Consider the following 19,807-nt stretch of genomic DNA (forward strand, 5'->3'; position numbering starts at 1 on the left):
ACTGCAGGATACACAAAAGGTCAACTTGCTTCTTATTGGCACCTTCATTTTTCCAAAATCTACTGAAATTAAAAAGCCATCTATATCTTAAAAGGCGTATTTATGAACCCTTAAGTGTAAGTAAGTCATAGTTGGAACAGTTCCCACCTCTGATATATGAAAGCTGCCGACAGCACTTTCTTACACTATAATATGCCCATACAATATGCCGTACTTTACTATTTTGACACGGTTTGGAGATGTTTTCTACAGTTACTGACAAGCTTATGCCATCACTCCTTTGGAAATTTAAGAGGTGGGGCAGAGGGGTAGGGGAGAAATGAAAAAAAAAAAAAACTCCACCCAACTTTATGGGAGATTATTGATCTGGCCTGACTTCCGACAAGCAAAAAAAAGCTGTCCTAGATTTTTTTTTTTTTTTTGGTTGCATCCTCAGTTTCGTAAATTATTCATTTGTGCCAGTAGTCAATATCTTGTCTTTTCTCAGCTTTTTGTAAGTTAAGAAAACTTGTTCGGAATGCTGTTTTGTACGATGATTAAAGAGGAGAAGAAGGAAAAAAAATCTTTTTCTTTTCTCTTTCTCTCTTTTTTCTATTGTTCCAGAAGGAGCTTAATTCCGTCGCTTCTGAGCTGTCTGCACGGCAGGAGGAGAGTGAACATTCTCATAAACATTTAATTGAACTCCGCCGGGAATTTAAGAAAAATGTACCTGAGGTACAGTATAGTTGCTGTTATAGAATTAACTCAGTAGGAATGCAGATTTTTCTCTGTTCAAACTATATTTTGAAAACTGTAGACATAAGTGACTAACAAGAAAAGAAGCTAATTAGCCACAAAGAAAAATTACAGCCCCCGTCCTTTTAGTGTTTCTTGGTATGGTGGTGCTCAGCGGTGCTGTCTAGAGTAAGGGCAGGATGCTTTTCCATGGAAGTCATTGTGTTTGAGGGCTCTATAAAACATCCATTTTCCCCTCATGTTAATGTCTAAGTCAAATACTTGGCCTTGACGGCAAAGACAATTTGTCTAGAGTTCTTGATCTTATTTTGCTTTCCCATTGGCATCTGGGAGATGACGGCTGTAGACTCGATCACCCTCTCCGGTCCTTCTCTCGATCTCCGTCTCTGAAACTGTCTCCCCACACCCCATAAACGTGCCTCATTCTTCCCCTTCACCTCCTCCTTTGCAGCTCCAGCCACCAGCTTTGTCTTTCCCAGCTGCCATGAGGGTGGTCCAGATAATGACCAGCCCCCGCAATGTAAGAGCCCCCCAGGGGAAGAGACCAGAATGGACAAGTTTCTTTCTTCACAGGCGTAAATGTGTGAATTCCTTTTCCTCCTCTATCATGCCCCCTGTTGCTTCTCAGATTTAAAAAAAAAAAAAAAAGGTGATGAGAATACAGGCGAGGGTATAGCTCGGTGGTAGAGCACATGCCTAGCACGCATGAGGTCCTGGGTTCAATCCTCAGTACCTCCATTAAATGAACAAATAAACCTAATTACCTCCCCTCTCCTCTCCAAAAATGATGAGAATAAACACAGATAGGAAAAAGAAAACCTTCTGACTCCATATAATGTTGGCAGGGATGTAACCCATCAGAACCATTATAGGAAACAGATGCCCCACCCACCCCTAAAGCTGTGCTTCTCTTTGGTCCCCAGAGGGTTAACAGTTGATCTCTATCTCTCTCTCTCTCTCTCTCTCTCTCTCTCTCTCTCTCTGTCCTAACCTGCTGAGGTGGCTTGGATTTTGGAGGAGGACCAGGCAGGGTCTCCTATTCCAGAGGTATCAGACTTGAACATGTTGATCCCACTCTGTTTAGAATCACCTCGGGGTCCTGTCGCCATCTTGCTGATAGAGGAGGGGACCATGGGAAGCTGGAGAAGAGGCAGGCCTGCCCAGGAATCAGGCGCATGAGCACAGAGGGGTCATTCTCTTAGCTGTGAAATCCTCCTCACACAAGTCATAAATATCTTTGATTCTCCAAGGCAAGAGTGGGAAGTAGGGTCTAGTTAGGACTCGTCCATGGAGCAAGTCTGAGAGGAACCAGGTTTGAGAGCTGAGGGGAGGGTATGCTTTGAAAGGAGTAAGGAATCAGAAAGGCCAAGTCAAGTCCTTGGTTGGGCTCTGGGAGCTAAGAAGGCAGAAGGAGATTCTGAGTATCCTTTCCTTCCCTCCTAGAATAGAGAACAGCTTGGTCTTTAAACTGATTTTTCTGCCCAGAATGAGAGTACAGAAGCTTTGCCTCTGACACTCCAGTCTCTGAGAGGCAGAGATGAAACGGCCGCTGCTCTTCACAGCCCACCACCTTGTCCTCCTTCCCCAGGCCACGTGGGAACCCCCAGGTGATGAGGGAAATCCAGGCCAGGTTTTAAGCCTCTGAGTTCAGCTTACATAATTTTAATACTGCATAATTATGCAATTATGTAATTAGGAGGAATAAGTTTCCATTCCTATTATAGTCACGCCTCTGAAAATTCTCATATTTGGAACTAGTCTCTCCTGATGGGAAGAGTCATGCCAAGGCTTTATTTAAGAACATCATCTGGCTTATGCCCAGCTTACCTCCTCCTGGTGCCTTTGCTCAGTTTCCCCCAGGGGTTAAGCAGGCAGGGAAATGGGCTTCTAGAAATGGTTGGCATTGGCCCAAAGTCCCACCAGCCGCCCCCTATAGCCCTCAGATTTGAATCCCCTAAGTTCACTTGAGTGTGGGGTTGTGAAGAGAGCCTGTTTGGAGAGTCTGCTGATCTGCATTCAAATTCCACCTGTGCTATTCATTCTCTTTCGGACCTTGGGCAAGCCAGCTCCCCTTGAGACCTCTGTGTCCCTTTCTGTAAATTCAGGGGGCCAGAGAGATGGTTTCTCAGCCCCTTCCGGCACTAACATTTCCTAAATTGGGCCAAAGGTTTCCTGCCAATGTGTTTTATTTGGTCTGTAAAATCTGTCGAATTTTACAGGAAGTTGCCAACATTTAGCATCTCAGATTTCACCCAAAAACCTGGTTTTCCAGGATCTTTTGCGATTATTGGGTAGATCTGGCCACAAAGAGGCTCCATGCCCATGTGGCAGTCATCAGGAAGAGCTGAGCAGCTGCCATTCCCGTTAAAAATGTGCTGTGTTCTCCTGAGAGTTGCCATAGGACCTCCTAGTCTGTCTCCCTCATGTCCGCTTCCTCCAGCCTCTGTGGGCATTTGAGTTTGCAATCTGCAACCTAGGTTTTCATAAGTTTCTTTTTCCACTGCTCTGCTTGTGCACCCAGCGTTCCTTATGATCACATCACTCCATATGTCCCTCCTGGAGATCCCCAGGGTATCAGCAGATCTGGGAAGCACTGGGGACACAAATCAGTGAGGAGGGGTACTCAGGACCCAAAAGAAGGATTGTTTCCAGGGACAGAAGCAACACAACCCTATTTCATAATTAAGGGTATTATTCTTCACCTGAACTTATATATTCTTCAGCCCATCTCTTCTTTTCCTGTTTCTCTCTGCTACCCCCTCTCTCCTCACTCTGCCAAGCTCCCTCAGCTCCTCCTCCCATAGGGTTTCTGTGGGCTATAGCTGGCAAGAGTTTGAAAGAGTCACCAGTGGGTCTCAGAGGAAACTGGAGCAGGTAGGGTTGGGATCTCAGGACACTCAGTTCTAAAAGGCATCCCTTTTGCGTGCTGGAGGGACCTCATGGGAGTCCACCAGGGGAGCCCTTCGGGCTGGGAACATCAAGGTCACTTGTGAAAGGCAGGAAATTAGGGTCCAAAAATAGGAGGCTTCCATCTGAAGAGAGCCCAGTGCTGTATAGTTCATCAGACATTTACAGAGCCCTTCCTCTGAGCTGGGTGGCCTAGAGGGTAACCCAACCAAGGTCCCAGAAACTGCCATTCTGGTGAGGAAAGAGAAACATTACAGAGTGATGTTGCTAAAATGCAAAATGCAGTCTTGCTGGAGGAAGCAGAGATGGCAACCTGAGGAGATAGCCCCCGAGCAACACCTAAAGGGCAGAAAGTTTTCATGAAGGGACTTTGATGACATGGTTCTGGGTGTGGAGCGTCTCCACTCCAAAGAATGTCCCATGATGGACTACGAGTCCCACAGGGTACTTTGCACGAAAGAGCATTCCATGATCAAATCCATTTGGGAAACGCTGCTTCCTCTCTCCCTCTTCCAGAAATGCCCAGTGTGCATTATATTAAAGGCGCCAGAAAGTCCTGCAGGGAAGAAACTTGATGTGCTTGATGTGTCCCGGTCTGATCTGGCTTGGCACCTTTGTATGTGTTTGTGTCTATCTGTAGGTGTGTATGTGAGGAACCCTTATGAAATCCCATGGAGTGCAGGTTCCACAGGACACACTTGGGAAGTGCTGATTTGGGGGACAACAATGAGCGGCAAGCAGGGGCCATGGGGGTGTCCCAAGTGGCACCATGGTGAACTCTTCGCTGATCTCTTTTTCAGGAAATCAGAGAGATGGTGGCTCCTGTATTAAAAAGCTTCCAAGCTGAGGTAAGACCCAAGGCCCGTGGCATGTCACAAAAATATTCCCCAGTTCCCTCTCCTATCCCATCTGGAGTTGCCAGAGAATACCAGCAGCCTCTGGAAGCTTGGGAGAAACTTCCCTACCCTCATTGCAAACTCTGCCCCTTGGCCTGCAGATCAGCCAGTGGTGTTGTGATAAGAATGGGTTCTCTGTTCTGTTTGATGGGATTCCAGTGTCTGATCCCAAGAAATCCCTGCTCCCTAGACTTTGCCCAGCCTTATGCTCTGCTGCATCTAATATCTGTGACCTCGAACGAACCACCTTACCTTCCAGGCTTAGTTTCCCGTTCTTAAAATCAGAGATTTGAACTTGGTAACCTTTGCTCTCCCCTGGCATTCTGCTCTGCTTTGATTCTCTAAGGCAGCCTTCCAGATCAATCCAGACAGTCACCAGCCTGCCCTAAAATCCTCTCTACCACCCACCCTCTCAGTGTACAAAATCAGCACTGTTCACATCCTCTCCTGCCAACCCATAGGCCCTGGTTCCTTTAGCAGCAGCTGAGCTGTCTTCAGCCAGTTTTTTCTCTTGCCTTCCTGGAGCCCTGGAATGGAGCCGAACCTCCCCCATTTCTCCCCTTTGCTTGACTTTGTGACCAGGATTCTGAGAATGTCTGCTTGTCTGGCTGGCGCAGGAGGCAGGCTAGGAAAAGAATGGAATTACACTGAGTCGGGAATGGAAGGGGAGGCCATTTCTCAGATATTCTGTCTTTAGGGGGCTCTTTTCAGCCTTCCCCTGGATTCAGGCAGGACCCTAGAAGGATTGGCCCTTCTCAGAGCTCAGTAGTAGAGATGCATTTTAAGTATGTCGTCTGCCAAGTTACTTGAAATCTCTTTGGAACCACATAAGCGCATAAGGCAATATTAAAGTAAACAATAACTGGATTTACACAAATGTCGCTGATTTCCATATTTTTCATCCTTTCATTTTATTACTAAGTTGACTGATGTGCTTATTTATTTATAGGGCCATCCAGTGTTGATTCATTTGGTTGTGAGGTTGCCTAAGCTGAAAGAGGGGAGAAAACAGAAAGAAGACCAATAATGTTGGGAATGTGTTGTCAAGGCTTTGTATTTTAAAAAAAAAAGAGGTCCCCATCTGCCAGCTCATGGTCCCGTGAGGGGCACTCAGCACACAAGCCCTCTCGGGCAGCTGATCCCTCTGCCCAGCCCAAAGACAGGCATTGAGCCGCTCGTGTAGAGCATCGCTTTCTCGGCTGTTCCCTTGCTTGACTTGGTGCGGTGGAGCTTCTTTTAGCCACTGAGAACCTCAGTTTCCCTGTCGGTTGAAGGGGAATAGACACTATAGATCTTTTCATGTTGTTTTTAGAATTAACTGAAATATAATGCAGGGAAAGGGTTTGGTGCAATGCCTGGCTCATAGAGAGCTGCTCGGGAGTGAAGAACACAGACTCCAGAGTCAACCTGGGTTTGAATCCTGCCTCTGCCAGTTACTAGCTGTTTGACCTTAGGCAAGTCACTTGACCTCTCTCTTCCTCTGTTTCATACTCTGCAAAACTGGATCATAATTATAGCTATTTCGTAGGGTTATGACTGAGGAAGAACACAGTTAATACCCATGGAGTGCTTAGAACATTGCCTTCCGTATTAGAAGTCTTGTTATTTTATTAGTCCTGTTATCAGTCACTTTCAACACAGGTTTATTTGGCCTCCACTATGCCTGGACTGGAATCTGCCCCTTACCTAACTAGATGTTCAAAGCTTTTTATCCAAAACAAGGGGGTTTTCTGTGCCTATAGGAAGCAGGCATAACTTACGTAATCTTTTCAGTAGGAGAAAGAGTTAAACATTGGATTTCAGCAATGATCCAAAGACCCAGGTGCAGCGTGGTGGAAAGCACATGCCAGTCAGACTCAGATGGGCCTGGCTTGAATCTCAGCACTGCCTGTTACACTAGCTGTGTGGCCTGGGGGAAGTTCCTTAACCTCTCTGAGCTGCAGCTCTCCTCATTTAGTAACTGAGGCTAACTGTAAGAACTCTAAGAATTAAGCAGGGTGAAGGCAGTTGCCTGGAATTCTGAGAACTAGGCAGGGTGGAGGGTGTCTGGCACACAGTTGGTGCTCAGTAAGTGCAGGAGGAGAGTCTTAATGGGACCAAAAGAGACAAAGCTGAATTCTCATTACCAAACCCATGTGGCATGTTGAATAGACACTGTTTTAATAGCTGGGGATCTTCAAAGAACTTCGTTAATTTTCTTAAGAGGGTTTTCCATCGTCCCTTTAATGTACCAAAAAGACTACATTTGTCTGGAGTTTTATTCCCGAAACCCCTGCTTTCCTCATGATCTATTGACTAATCCATTGCGGCTGCCATGTCCCTCCCAGCGCCTCAGGGGAGAAGTGCCGGCAAAGAAAGGTGTTAATAAAAAGCATCTTCTTCATCCAGAACAAACTGCAGACACACAGGCCGTTTATAATCCAAATTTGATTTTCATTTTAATTTTTTTAATGAGGGCTCATCCTTTATACCGCTTCCCTCTCGCCATCCACTAGGCTCTGGGCTCGGAGCTGAGGATTCCCAAGTGGGCATTAATCACCTCCCAGGAATATTCCCCGAGGCAAACACCTTCCAGAGTCACATAAACTAACCCATAAAACGCCAAGGCTGAATATCGGACCCGTCATTCCTTCTTCCCCAGTGCGGGCCTCTTGTTGAAATATAGCATGTTCAAGTTCATTCCTTAATTTCACTCCACCAACCCTGAATGTATACAGAATCTGAGCATCCTTTTATCTTTTCATACTATATATGTGTGGTCTTTTTTCCTCTTTCTTTCTTTCGTGTGTGTGTGTGTGTGTGTGTGTGTCGTGCGCGCGCGCTAGCGCTGGTGGGAGGGGGGCGGAGAGGAAGTGAATTTGCCCTGCTGTGAATCAAGGAAGCTTTTCCTCTCCGCCTTGATTGCTTAAAGGACAGTCTTGATTCCCCCTGCTCAGGGAAACAAAGACAGCCAGAGAAGGTGGCTTAATGGAGACAGCTTGAAATGGCCAAAGTTTGAATATCCTTGCGCGCAGAGAAAAGAGCAAGACGAAAGCCCCGCTAATTACAAAAGTTGCTTTATGAAAGATAATTCAAAGCAATAATTTAGCAAACATAATCAAGTCGCACAGATGGGGTTGTTGATGGATGGATTGCAACATGCAATTAGCAGTTCTCGCAGTTACATATCATTAACCCTCCGAGCACAAAAATTATTTTCTCATTATTAGTTGAAAAGGTAAAATTAAGCTGACTAGACAGTAAAGGAACAAACTACAATTAATTACCTTCATTTATTACAGTCATTATTTTAAACTTATTTTTACTTGGAGAGAGAGAGATAAAAACATCTAAATTAAAAGTTTTGTTATGCTAAATCAGAGGTGAAACTTTTCTGAGGAGTGTGTGCAGTGGCCCAGCCAGAAGATGGCAAGGCCAGTGCTGGGAAGTTTTTTCTTCCCTGCTTCCTTTCTCTTCCGCCATGAAGGAGATGTGGCCTGCATGGTGGAAAACCCTTGCAGTTGAGTTGGAGCAGATACGTTCACCTGGGCCTGAATGAAACATAGCAGCTTGGGAACCAAGGGGGCTGACATGTACTCTGACCCCCAGGGCAGGTGGGAGAGCGTTGTGGTCAGACATCCAAGCTCTAAGTCACCCTAACACTGCTTATGTGTCTTCGTGTCTCTGAGCCACTATTTTTTGATCTGTAAATAGGGACAGCTCATCGGATTGCATGAGGTTCAATGAGATTCTCTGTCAACTGGTCAGCAAGTCATTTGTTCTCATTGTGGGTGGGTGTGTTTGGTTGCTTGGGGCTGAGAATGTCCTCAACCTGTCCTCTCAGGGTTAGAGGGGGCTCATGTGGCATGACTACCTTCTAGGAGGTCAGAGTGGGGGCCAAGACGCCACTTACAAAGAGACATATTAGATCATTAGTTGAGTCTATACAATCATTTATTCACTCAACAAACATTTATTGAGTACCTGCTGCATTCCAGGCCGTGTTCTAGATACTAGGCCCAGTGAAGGTCACAGCCTTGTAGTCAACCTGACTCCTCTTCCTGGTGTGAGGGAGGAAAGATATCTGTGTTAGAACTGAAAGGGCCACCCTTCTATTTGGTGCCTTGTGGGTCTACTCAACAAATACTTGTATAGTGTCCCTAGGAGTTCAGTGCCTGTGATTTAAATGACATCCAGGAGTCTATCTCCTGGATAAGAGATTCCTCTTACTTGCTGAACTTCACGGTCGCACTGTCCCTGTGATGGCTGCACACCTGCACTGTGTCCTGGTGTTCCCCCATCAAGAGGTGAAGCCTGTGTCTCCATTCTTTGAATCTGGGCCTGCTTCCACTTCAACCAGTAGAACATGGCACAAGTGACCCTGTGCCCTTACCAAGCAGAGGCCTCAGCCGGCCTGGTGGTTCCTCTGCCTACCTCTTCCAGCCCAGCCTCCATGTAAGAAATGCGACTGCCTGTTGGTGAGAAGCCCAGCCTGCTTAGAGAGGTCCTGGGTGATGAGACACGTCCCAAGGAGGAAAGCAGGCTCATTTTCCCAGCACCAAGTTCTTAGGCCTCCATCTCTGTGCAGGGCGTGCCTTCTCCCCTCCTGGTTCTGGGGGAGAGTGACGGGAGACGCAGAGAGCACGTAGCCTCCTCAGCTTCAGGCCTGGCATGGCCCTCCGGGGGCCCAGTGGGGAGTGTCAGCAGTCCTGCGCTTTTGTCTCTTCTCCTTTGTATTTCTTCCAATGGATTGGGGTACATCTCCCAGACAAACCCCAATGGCTGATGGGAGTCCAAGAGAAGACCCAGTAGAAGTTCTGTCCAGGGGGGAGCAGAGAGGAAATGTTGAAATAGGGGTTTGCAAGAAAGCAAAAGATGTGGTCCTGCCGCCTCCCCTGTGGGTGGTTTAGGTGGCAAAGTGTGGCACAGTGGCCGCCAGTCTGACACTCCCGGCCTTGGTGGATGTCGGTTGGAGGAGTGAATGACTCAGTCAGTCGGCAAATAAGTATGTCTACCCCTAGTTGAATGAGCCGTCACTGTGCCGTCTGTAAAACGAGGTGAGGACACTCTACCAGCCTGATCCATGTGGGATTCAGGGTGCCACCCTGATCAGAGATGAGACATCATAACCTGCCGTGTTCTGAGGCATTCCAGGTCCTTCCCTGGGGGCCTCACTCAGCCAAAGGCACCACACCGTCTGCCATGAGTCCCTCTCACTTTCAGGTGGGTAGAGAGCTGGAAATTCTCTCCTTTTGCCCACTGCACCTGCCAGGATCCTGGTGATTGATCAGACCCAGGCCAGGCCGACAGGAGACAGGAAGAGAGAGCAGAGACCAGGTGGCCACAGTGCGGCCTCCTGATTGGACGTTGCTGAGGCTTAGTTGCCCACTCCTGCCAGTTAATCAGCAGCCAGGCTTGGCCCTGCAGCTGGGCCCTGCCTGTGTTAGAGAAGTCTCCTGAAATGACTTTAACTGCACACCTACTGTGGGCTGCACGCTTTCTAAATGATTATTTCACATGTTCTTCATGATGTTTCTGTCAAGGGGAGGTTCTGGGATTATCCCCACTTTACAGATGAGAAAACTGAGGCTCAGAGGAGACAACTGCCATCCATTCAGTGCCTGAGGCACAGAGAGAACCGAGGGGCGTGAATCCAGGCCCAGGAGGGTAGTGGGGATAGAGAAAGCCCTTAGGGCAGAAATCCAAGGCCACTGGGTCCCTCTGCCGTCTGGCCCCTGCCAGCCTCTCCCCTGAGCCAGCAGGCAGCCTGGCTTGTTACCACCTCAGGGTGTTGCACTGCTGTTCTCTCTGTCCAGGAAGCTCTCTCTGTACCATCTCTTTTACTGATTAACTCCTTTCAAGTGTCAGATCCTCGAGAAGTGGAGAAGCCCTCGCTGGCAGACCCACCGCTGGCCAGACTTGGAGCCCTCATCTTTCACAGCATGTCCCCAGCATGTACCCAGTGTGCCACTTAGCATAAGTCATCTTTATGGGCATCAGATCAGTCAGGGCCCTGGGGCTACTTTAAGGCCTTTGGCTGTGACTCTGAGGTGGGAGCCATGGGAGACTTTAGAGCAGAGGAGGGACCAGCTCTGACTCAGGTTTTAACAGGATCCCTCAGCCTCCTAATACCTCTGCATAGGAAGTAGGGCTGGCCTTTCGAAGATGACTGAGAGGAGGAGGCTGTGCCCCTTGCACCCCTTCCCTGAGCTCCTGCTCTCTGCCCCTATCCAGTGCCCAGAACCTGAAGTCATCGGTTCACTTCCCCCAGCATCTGTCCCAGCCCCAGACACTGAGGACTCTGGCTTCTCCTTCACAGGCAGTTGTGGGTGGGGAAGGGGGTTCCAGCCCAGGACAAGACCCCCAGGGGGTCAGTCCCTGTTCCTGCAGCTGAGTTGCCCGAGAAGGTCATGGAGGGCATCCTCAGAGCTCAGCTCACCTGAGACAGGCTGGTGCCTCCCTGCCCGGGCCCCGGGCCCCCCCACCCCAGCCCTGCATGGTGTCCTAGTTTGGTTCCCGTACTCCCCTCTGTTTCACATCTGCCTCTAGGACTCCTGCCCTTCCTTTTGAGCTGAAATTTAATTACAGGATCCTTTTTTTTTTTCTTTTCGCCTTTTAACATTATTTGCTTTTCCAGCTATCTTTGATGCTATAATTCTCCCACTCTCCAAACGACCTTCCCTCTGTCACTCCCAGCACTGGCATGACCATCTCTTTGTAAGTGGGGCCCCCTTGGGGACACCACAGATGTTAGACAGTGCAGGCCTTACCAGCTGGCAAGGCCAGGGAGGAATGGCCTCACTGACCAGCAGGCCCCACTGGGAAAGATGAGCACGGGGACACACATGGGCTTGGAGCCAGGTTGGCACAGGCTTGCGTCGTAGCTCATCCCCTTCCCAGCTGTATGATCCTGGGCGAGTCACTTAACGTCTCTGGGCCTCCTCTTCCTTAGCTTTTAAATGGAGATGATGATAATAGTACCCGTCCCATAGAGTCGATGAGAGAGTTAAATGAGTTGATACTCGAAAAGCCGTGAGAACAAAGCCCAGCATGTTGGTCGGCGCTCCTAGCTGATGAGCTGAAACTTGCCTCGTCACATTTATTCCTCCCACGAGCCCATGAGGAGGCTTCTGCTCTCCCCCATTCTCAGGTGAGGTAACAGGCTCAGCGCCCAGCACTTGGTGGTGGGTGGTAACTCAGGCTGGGCTGCCAGCCAGCAGAAGTTGCCGAGTATTTAGCAACGCCTCTCACGCGTTGCCACCTCTCAGCAGCAGGGCAAGGGAGGCACCAGTGGTATCGTCTTCTCTTACAGGTGAGAACTTGGGTTTCAGAGAGGTTAAGCTGCTTGTCTAAGCTCACACAGCTCCTCACCAGCAGAGCAGAGGGTGGAAGATGCAGACCTCAACTTGGAGGGCTGAACAGAGCTTCTGAGGAGTCTGCAAGGTTACTGACGGGACTAAGAGGGTCTAGATTGAGGGCCTTATTGGACGCTTGCAGGTGGTCAGGGCTGGAAAGTTCTTTTCGCTCAGCCAGATCTGTCCCTTTCAGATACAACTTTGCTGAGCTTTTCCAGGCAGGATCCGATAGAGAAGCCCAGCCACTGTAAGGAGCTGGGATTCAAACCCTGCTCCACACACCTAGCTCAGGACTTGGCATGTAGCAGGTGCTTAGTCAATAGGGTGTCACTTGCAAGATGCAACGAGAAAGACTTCTGTCCGCGCCGTCCCCCGCCGCCGCTTACTGTCCCTGGCTGGCCCACGTGCGTGCACGCTCCCCACACCCTCCACTTTGATGACATAGTAACTTTGATGGTGCAGGTCTCCTTGGCTCCCATAACCCAGTCTGGCCCCTCCGGCTTTGCCCTGCTCACGTTGGGGTAAAACTTATAATGAGTTGAACATCCTTCTGAATTTAATATTAAGAACCCACCAAAGCATCATTGAACCTGTCACACCATATTACAACCAAATTAAGAACCAACAGCAATCCTCTTTCATTCGGTATCATATGCCTTATAAAGTAAATTATTAATGCTTTTTCCCCCCAGTTAAGCAGTTATTTGCAGTTGTTCCGGGTATTTCTCATTAGAAATAACATCATCTAAAGAACGATATTGATTGATTTTTTTAATCTTGGAATCATGGACGTGAACCACATATTTATATGACATTCCCTTTAACTAGAATTCTCATGCTTTATTTTTATATTATTGATCTTTTTGACACGAATTGCTTTTTGGCCTTGTGCGAACGTTGTAAGCTTTCCGCCTGCAGAGGAATGGGCCGGCGTCTGGGCCGAGCTGGGAAGAGTGATCACTCCAGCGGCATGGCGGTAACATTCCCGCACATTTAACAACAATTAGTCTATGCTGATGCCACAGTAGGCTTTCGTGTATGAAAATTTACAAGCCTTTTAATGGACTGCATTATGGAAGGCCATGCGGGTCCAGGCGGTGGGGAGATGGGGCCGCCGGGCGCACATCCATCTCGTGGCACTGTCAGCCCATCGGCTCTTGGCTCGCGTCTGCCTGGGGGTAGCGGCGAGCAAAGCAGACCAGACGCGACTGCAGCAGCCTGCCCAGCGCCCCGGCGTGGGACGGGCGGCCCTTCGCCCAGTCACTCGTGCATCCATTCAGTGGATAAGCACCTGCTGGGTGCCAGGCGAGGGGCTAGGTGCTGGGGCTAAGGTGGTGAACATGATTGATTCGTGTGCTCAGGAAATAGTTGAGCGCCGCCATGTGCTGAGAACCGTGCTAAGCACTGGGGGTGAGAAGGTGATCACAGATTATTCATCCGGTGCCCATGGTGTGGAGAAGAAATGTCATAAGCCTCGAGCCACGCAGACCTGGGGTGCAGTCCTGGCTCTGTCCCTTGCCAGGGTTCTTGGTGAAACCTTGGTTTCCTTGGTTGTAAAACAGGAATGGTAACTGTCGCTTCCATGTAGGGAGGCCAGAAGGATTCATGCAGATAAAGAGCTCGATGCAGTAAACCTCCCAGAGACGGAACCGTAGCATCATGACTATTTAGTGTCGTTGCCCCTTCCCCTCCAGCCAGCAGCCCTGGAACACACACGCACACTCCCGCTTCTTTTCCAGTTCCACTGAGACTTTCACTCTCAGCAGCAGACATTTATTTGGCACCTGCGGTATACCAGGGTGAGTACCAGGCTCCAGGGATGTGGCGGTGAGCATCTCTAGATACCGTTTCTGTCCTCCTGGCACTCACAGCCTAGTGAGAGAGACAGCCAGACACACATCCCTCAGTGCCAGCAATGGGATTATTACTGAGTTTCACATGGCTAAGATGTGGGATGGGAGAGGTTCCACCAGCCCACCCATTTCCTCACTCAGAAACTATTTCTTGAGCCTGTACTATGTGCAGACCCTGTGTGGGGCCCTGGGGATACAGCAGGGAATAAGACAGAGAGTCCCCTGTCCCTGAGGTGCTCAGAGTATAGGCGGTCAGGAGCACAGTTTTGGAGCCAGACTGCCTGGGTTCACATCCCTGCTCTGCTGCTTACTAATTGTGTGACCTGGGGCAAGTTGTGTTTCTCTCTTTGTGCCTTGATTTCTTCATCTATAAAATGGGACTCATAATAGCCCCTAACTTACAGGGTAAGTGTGAGGAGCAAATGAAGTAACAGACATACAGGCTTAAAATAATGCCTGATGTAAAGAGAGCTGAGATCAGTGTCAGAGTCTGTGATCATCTTGATTATTACAATGATTTCGGTTCTGAAATTGTCCCACGGTGCATTAACTAATTATGGATGTGCTAAATGCTGCGGAGGCAAAATGCAGTTGTTCCCAGATAGACCCCACTCTTACCCTCCCTTTGACCTAGCTCTGAGGCAGAGGGCTGGACTGCATGACCCTCTGGGGTTGTTGCCCCAGGAGGAGGGGGGCCTTGAAGTGCCATCCCCAAGTTCAGGTACTGGAGAAAGAACCTTCCTGGCCATGGGCCTCCTCTGTGAGTGGGCCGCTCAAGAGGCCCTCGGGCATCCAGTATCACAGTCAAACCCTCCCCATGCCCTGAGCGGCAGGAATGAGGCCCAGAGAGGGTGAGAAACCCACCTGTGGTTACACAGCCAGGAGAAGGAAGGGCTTGATGCTGTTTCAGATCCATGCAATCCCCTTACCCAGAGTGGCCCCAGTCAAGCAGCTGGATTTGGGGTCTCGGAAAACAGGGTCCAAGCCCCACCACACTGCCTAGCTGTGTTACCTTGGGCAGGTCACTTCACCTCCAGTCTCAGTCTCCTGTCCTGTAAAGTGGGTTCTTGTAACACCCTCCTTGTTCATCCCTGGTGATGGGCGTGGGACGCCCATGTGATCACCCCGCTGAAAGGAAGCATCCTCCATCTGACCCTCTGTTACTCAGAGCATGGTCCATGGGCCAGCAGCACCCACATCGCGTGGAAGCTTGGCAGAAATGCAGTCTCGTTGGCCACCCCCCACCCCTTCCCCCAGATCTCCTGAATCAGAATCTGCAGTTTAACAAGGTCCGCCAGTAAATCAACTACACTTCAATTAAAAAAAAAAAGATCCCGCAGCAACTTGGTAAGTTGTGTGTACATTAAAGTTTGAGATGCTCAACCTGAGAGAGACCTGGCAGCCCAGTGATATCTCCTGAGGGCTTTAAAAAATACTGAGACCCGGGTCGCACCCCAGAGTGGCTGGCATTCTTGGTCTGGCATGAGCCCTGGCATCAGGATTTTTAAAGCTTCTGCTCGTGATCCTAGTATTTGAGATATTCTTCTGCCCCAGAAACTCACCACCTAGTGGAGGAGACACACATGGAAATAAGCAGCGGCGTGCCAGTAAATGAACAGCTGGCTGTCTGGGGAGCCCTGATTTCTGCGCTGTCCAAGCGTGGAGTTGGGAAGATTCGTGCAGTAGCATCTTATGTGGCATTTCCACCACACAGACACACCAGCTGTGCATAACCGAGAGTGGTAATATACCGCCACATAATTAGGAAGTGACGAGTATTGAATATGTATTTCCTTTTTTCTTTTCCAGTTTTTTTTGTGATAAAATACAAATAACATTACATTTACCATTTTAACTATCTTTAACTGGATAGTTCGGTGACATTGAGTACGTTCACATTATTGTGCAACCATCACCACCATCCATCTCCAGGACTCTTCTCATCTTCCCAAACTGAAACTCTGTTCCCATTAAACACTAACTCTCCAGTCCCCACCCCTGGCAACCACAGTTCTGCTTTCTGTCTCTGTGAATTTGACCACTCCAGGTACTTCGTCTAAGTGGAATCATACAGCATTTGTCTTTTTGTGACTGGCTTATTTCACTCAGCAAAGAGTCCTCAAGGTTTATCCATGTTGTAGTACCATTATGAGTAGTATAATTTATTCTAATTGTAGGTTAAATGATTTAAATTTTTAATGATGGCCGCATTTAACAACCAGCTTGCAAAACTCCTGAAAATTTAAGTTTGCAAGTTGCTATAGGTCAGCCCCCAGCACACCACCGGAAAGTAATCCACATGCCAAGTGACAGCAGAGGTACAAATGGCAGGCAGGCTTTAGGACAGGAGTCAGCACACTGTGGCCCTCGGGCCAAAGCCTGTTTTGTAAAATTTTATTGTAGCACAGCCATGCCCATTCATTCATATATCGTCCATGACTGCTTTCCCATCACAGTGGCAGAGTTGAGTAGTTACAACAGTTGTTATGGCCCACAAATCCAAAAATATTTATTATCTGGCCCTCTATGGAAGAAGCTTGCTGGCTCCTGCTTTTAGGTGTACAGGGAGTGGGAGAGAATGAATAGTCTTACTCATTCACTTATTCATTCACTCATTTACTCTGCAAATATTTACAGAGCACCTGTGTGCCAGGCACTGTTCTAGGCACAGGAGCAAGTAAGATACTTCCGCCCACAGCGGACCTGCTGGGGGATGACAGATGTAATTCAGACATTTGCACAGCAAGGAAATATATAATTACCATCTGTAGCAGCAGCTGTGACACGGAGCTCCAAAGGGCTATGAGAGCATCTTAGGCTGTCAAGGAGAACTTCCAGGAGGAAATGACCAAGACTAAAGCAAGAATAAGAACATTCTAGACATAGGAAGGGTAGAATGGCCTGCTAGGTAAAAGGAACAGCATGTGCAAATGCCCTGAGGGAGAAGGGAAGTGAGAATTGCAAGGCTGAAAGCTTGGGAGAGGTGGCCAGAGTCCCTCAGGCCTCACTTGAGCCAGGCTTACCCTGGCACGCTGGCCCCCATTGCCTCCCCACCCTCAAAGACCACCTCCTAAATTCTCTCCACCTGCCTCCCTCCTTGCCCTGGAGCCCACACTGTAATTGTAAATAAAAGACAAAAGTCTCCTATTTATTTCCTCCCTGAGGTTTATGAACTCCTGCTCTCTGATAAAATCGTTCTCAGCACAAGCACAAAATAATAACAATTAAAATACATAAAGCCAAATGTTAGCAGAGACCAGTGAAGATTAAGATCAGCCAGTTCTGTGTCCCAGAACCGTACTGAGGCCCTGCCCTGAAACCCAGGGACTGAGACCAGAGGTGGGGTCAGGGATGGGAGGAGGTTTCCATTTCTTGAGCACCTACTGGATACCACACTCAGGGCGTCTCAGACGTCTGGGATGTTGTGGAATATTCTAGAGAATCCTAAGGAGAAACAAACTCAGAGAGGTTGAGACACAGAGATCACATAGCTGAGACGTAGAAGAGCTGGGATTCGAACCCAGTGTGTCTGCACTCGTCACGGTGGCTCATTCCTGTGGCAACAGCATCAGACACAGTCCTCCTCACATCACAGCCTAGTGCTGGCTGATGAGGGAGGGGCTGTGCTCCTCACAGTCATTCAGGGACCCGGGCGTCTCCTGTCTTCTAGCTCTGCCCTTCACTGCGTCCCAGAGTCCCCTTCACTTAGTCACTACATGGGGAAGGTTCTCAAGGGCCAGACCTGGAAGTGGCCACATCATTGCCACCCACAGTCCCTTGACCAGAATTCAATTATAAGGCCATGTCCAATTTCAAGGGAGGCTGGAAATACAGTCTGTCGTGCGCCTAAGAGAGGGAGGAAATAAAGGGGGCTAGGTGAGCTCATAACCCTGCCTGCTGCACTGTGGACTCCTGATGGATGAAGAAACTACCTCATTAGCTGTTGGGGAATGAGGTGGAGCCTGGAAAACAGTAGATCAGTACATTTTGGACAAAAGAACAGGAAATGGATTTCAAGGGGCCTGTCAAGTCCAGGGAACAGCAAAGCAAGGGCAGGGAAGGATTTTAACAATTCGGCACGTGTTATAAAGCTCCTACTCTGTGTCCTTCTCTGTGCTGGACCGGCTGAGGGAAAAAATGAGCTCTGTCCAACAAGGAGGGCAAGCCATTCACTGGGATCCCACACCTGCAGTCCACTAAGAAAAAAAACAAATGTAAACTTAGAGCAAAAAGTCCTCAGTGTACCAAGGGGAAGGTGATTACCTTGGTAGACTGGCAATCAGGGAAGTCTTCCCAGAGGAGGTGAAGTCCCAGCTCAGGTTAGGAAGACTTGGACAGGGTGGAACCTGGAGAATGAGATGTGGTGGTAAGAGACAAGGCTTGGCCTCAAGCAGACCTGAGCTTGAGCCCCAGTTTGACCACTGGCCCAGTGATCCTAGCTAGGCAAGTCACTTCCCCTCTTTCTGAGCCTGTTTCCCCATCAATAAAATGGTACTTGGTATACAGGCTTGTTGTGAGGATTAAATGAAATGGTCATGTGTGTGGAGTGCTTAGCTCAATACAGAGCACACAGAAGGCTTAAAGTGAAGACTGACTGTTCCCCAGTGGCTGTTCGGAGAGCAGTGCCACATACCTGGAGCTGTGATACGTAGGCGGGTGGAGGAGAGGACAAGGCTAAGAAACATGTGGGCAGGACAGAGGGGCCCTGAATGTCGAGTTAAGTCTGCACTTTGTCTTGTGGGTAGATGAGGTTTCATGGAGTCTTTTGATGTATGAGGACAGCGTGACCTGAAGCCTTTTCTAGAAAGACTCCTCTAGAGATAAATGGGGTGGGAGAGGGTTGACTCGGAAGTCAGGATTCGGAGCACTTGAGACACACAGCAATAACGGTGTTCTGACCTGAGGGAGAGGCAGAGGAGTGGGAAAGAGAGGGCTGGTTTGAAAGAATTTGAAAGTGGGGGGCCTGGCCTGGATGTGGCCTACGGAGATAAAAGGCTTGAGTCTCAGGCTTCAGGGGTCAGTGGGACATGACATCATTGGCAAAAAAGGCAGAGGCAGAGTTGGTTTCAGGGCGACAAGCCCAGTTGGTCTGGACACCTTGCCTCAACCCCAGTTCTGCCTCTTACCTGCTGTGTGACCTTGGGCAAGTCACTTGGCCTCCCTGAGCCTCATCTCCCCAATCTGGAAAACGAGGATGATACTTGTCCCTCACTAATAGGGATGTTATTGTGTGAGACCTGGGTTCAAATTCTGAACCTCCCACTTAACTAGCAGCTTCAAGTTATGAAATGATTTTTTAAATCTCTCTGCTTTAGTTTTCTTTTCTATAACAATTGCAAAAATAATTGTCACAAAAACCTTGCCTCTTAAAAGCAGCAAAAACTTTCTAGCATCCAATGTGAAGAAGGGTCATTGTGTCCATCCCTGTCTCCTGCTGGCTTGATCTCAGAATATCCTGGATAGAGAGCTGTTGTGTCCTCTGAGCCTTTGCACATTTGGTTCCCTTCTCTCAGAATGCTCTTCCTCCATAAGCCCCCTGGCAAATCCCTGCTTATCCTTGAAGGCTCCACCCAAATAGAGATCCTCCAGGTTTCTACCCTCACACCTGTACCTCCTGGATTGTTGGCCTTTCTAATGTGCCCTGTGAACCACAGTCTCTTAATGGTCGAGGATGGGTTGTTGACATCTATACCTCTTCTGAAAATGACTCAGGCATCGCAGAGTCCAGTCGTCTCATTTTCCAGATTAATTCATCCAGTGCTCTCTGCCAGAATGCAGACAACATATGGCGTGCCTCCTTGCTCCAGGAGCCTTCCAGTAACTTCCATCTGTGCTGTAATGAAATCCAGACCCCTGACAACCCTCTACCATTGAGTCCCAGCCTTATCTGCTACCTTGTTCCTCTTCTTTGTATCCTTTATGCTTTTCTTTGGAAGCACGCTCTCCCTACCTCAGGGCCTTTGTACCTCCTCTTCACTACTTGATGCTTTCTCCCCACCTGTTTTGTCCACTTAATGCAGAGGTTCTCAACCTTGGCACTACTGACATTTCGGACTGGATAATTCTTGGTTGTGGGGGCTGT

The 19,807-nt window shown here is 48.7% G+C and overlaps 1 protein-coding gene across 8 annotated transcripts in view; it reads left to right on the forward strand.

Annotated features, from left to right (window-relative positions):
- CUX2 (cut like homeobox 2) overlaps positions 1 to 19,807 on the forward strand; it is a 241,094-nt gene that overhangs the window by 141,685 nt on the left and 79,602 nt on the right. For 6 of the 8 annotated variants that reach the window (XM_032471785.1, XM_032471790.1, XM_032471787.1 and 3 more), the window contains 2 exons: positions 604 to 714; positions 4,443 to 4,490. In XM_032471785.1, the coding sequence (XP_032327676.1) occupies positions 604 to 714; positions 4,443 to 4,490 (159 nt within the window). The remainder of the gene's footprint in view (positions 1 to 603; positions 715 to 4,442; positions 4,491 to 19,807) is intronic. The other 2 variants (XM_032471786.1, XM_032471789.1) reach the window with 2 other exon arrangements.

Source organism: Camelus ferus, chromosome 32 (assembly GCF_009834535.1).
Source record: "Camelus ferus isolate YT-003-E chromosome 32, BCGSAC_Cfer_1.0, whole genome shotgun sequence".
In the NCBI taxonomy this organism is placed as follows: domain Eukaryota; kingdom Metazoa; phylum Chordata; class Mammalia; order Artiodactyla; family Camelidae; genus Camelus; species Camelus ferus.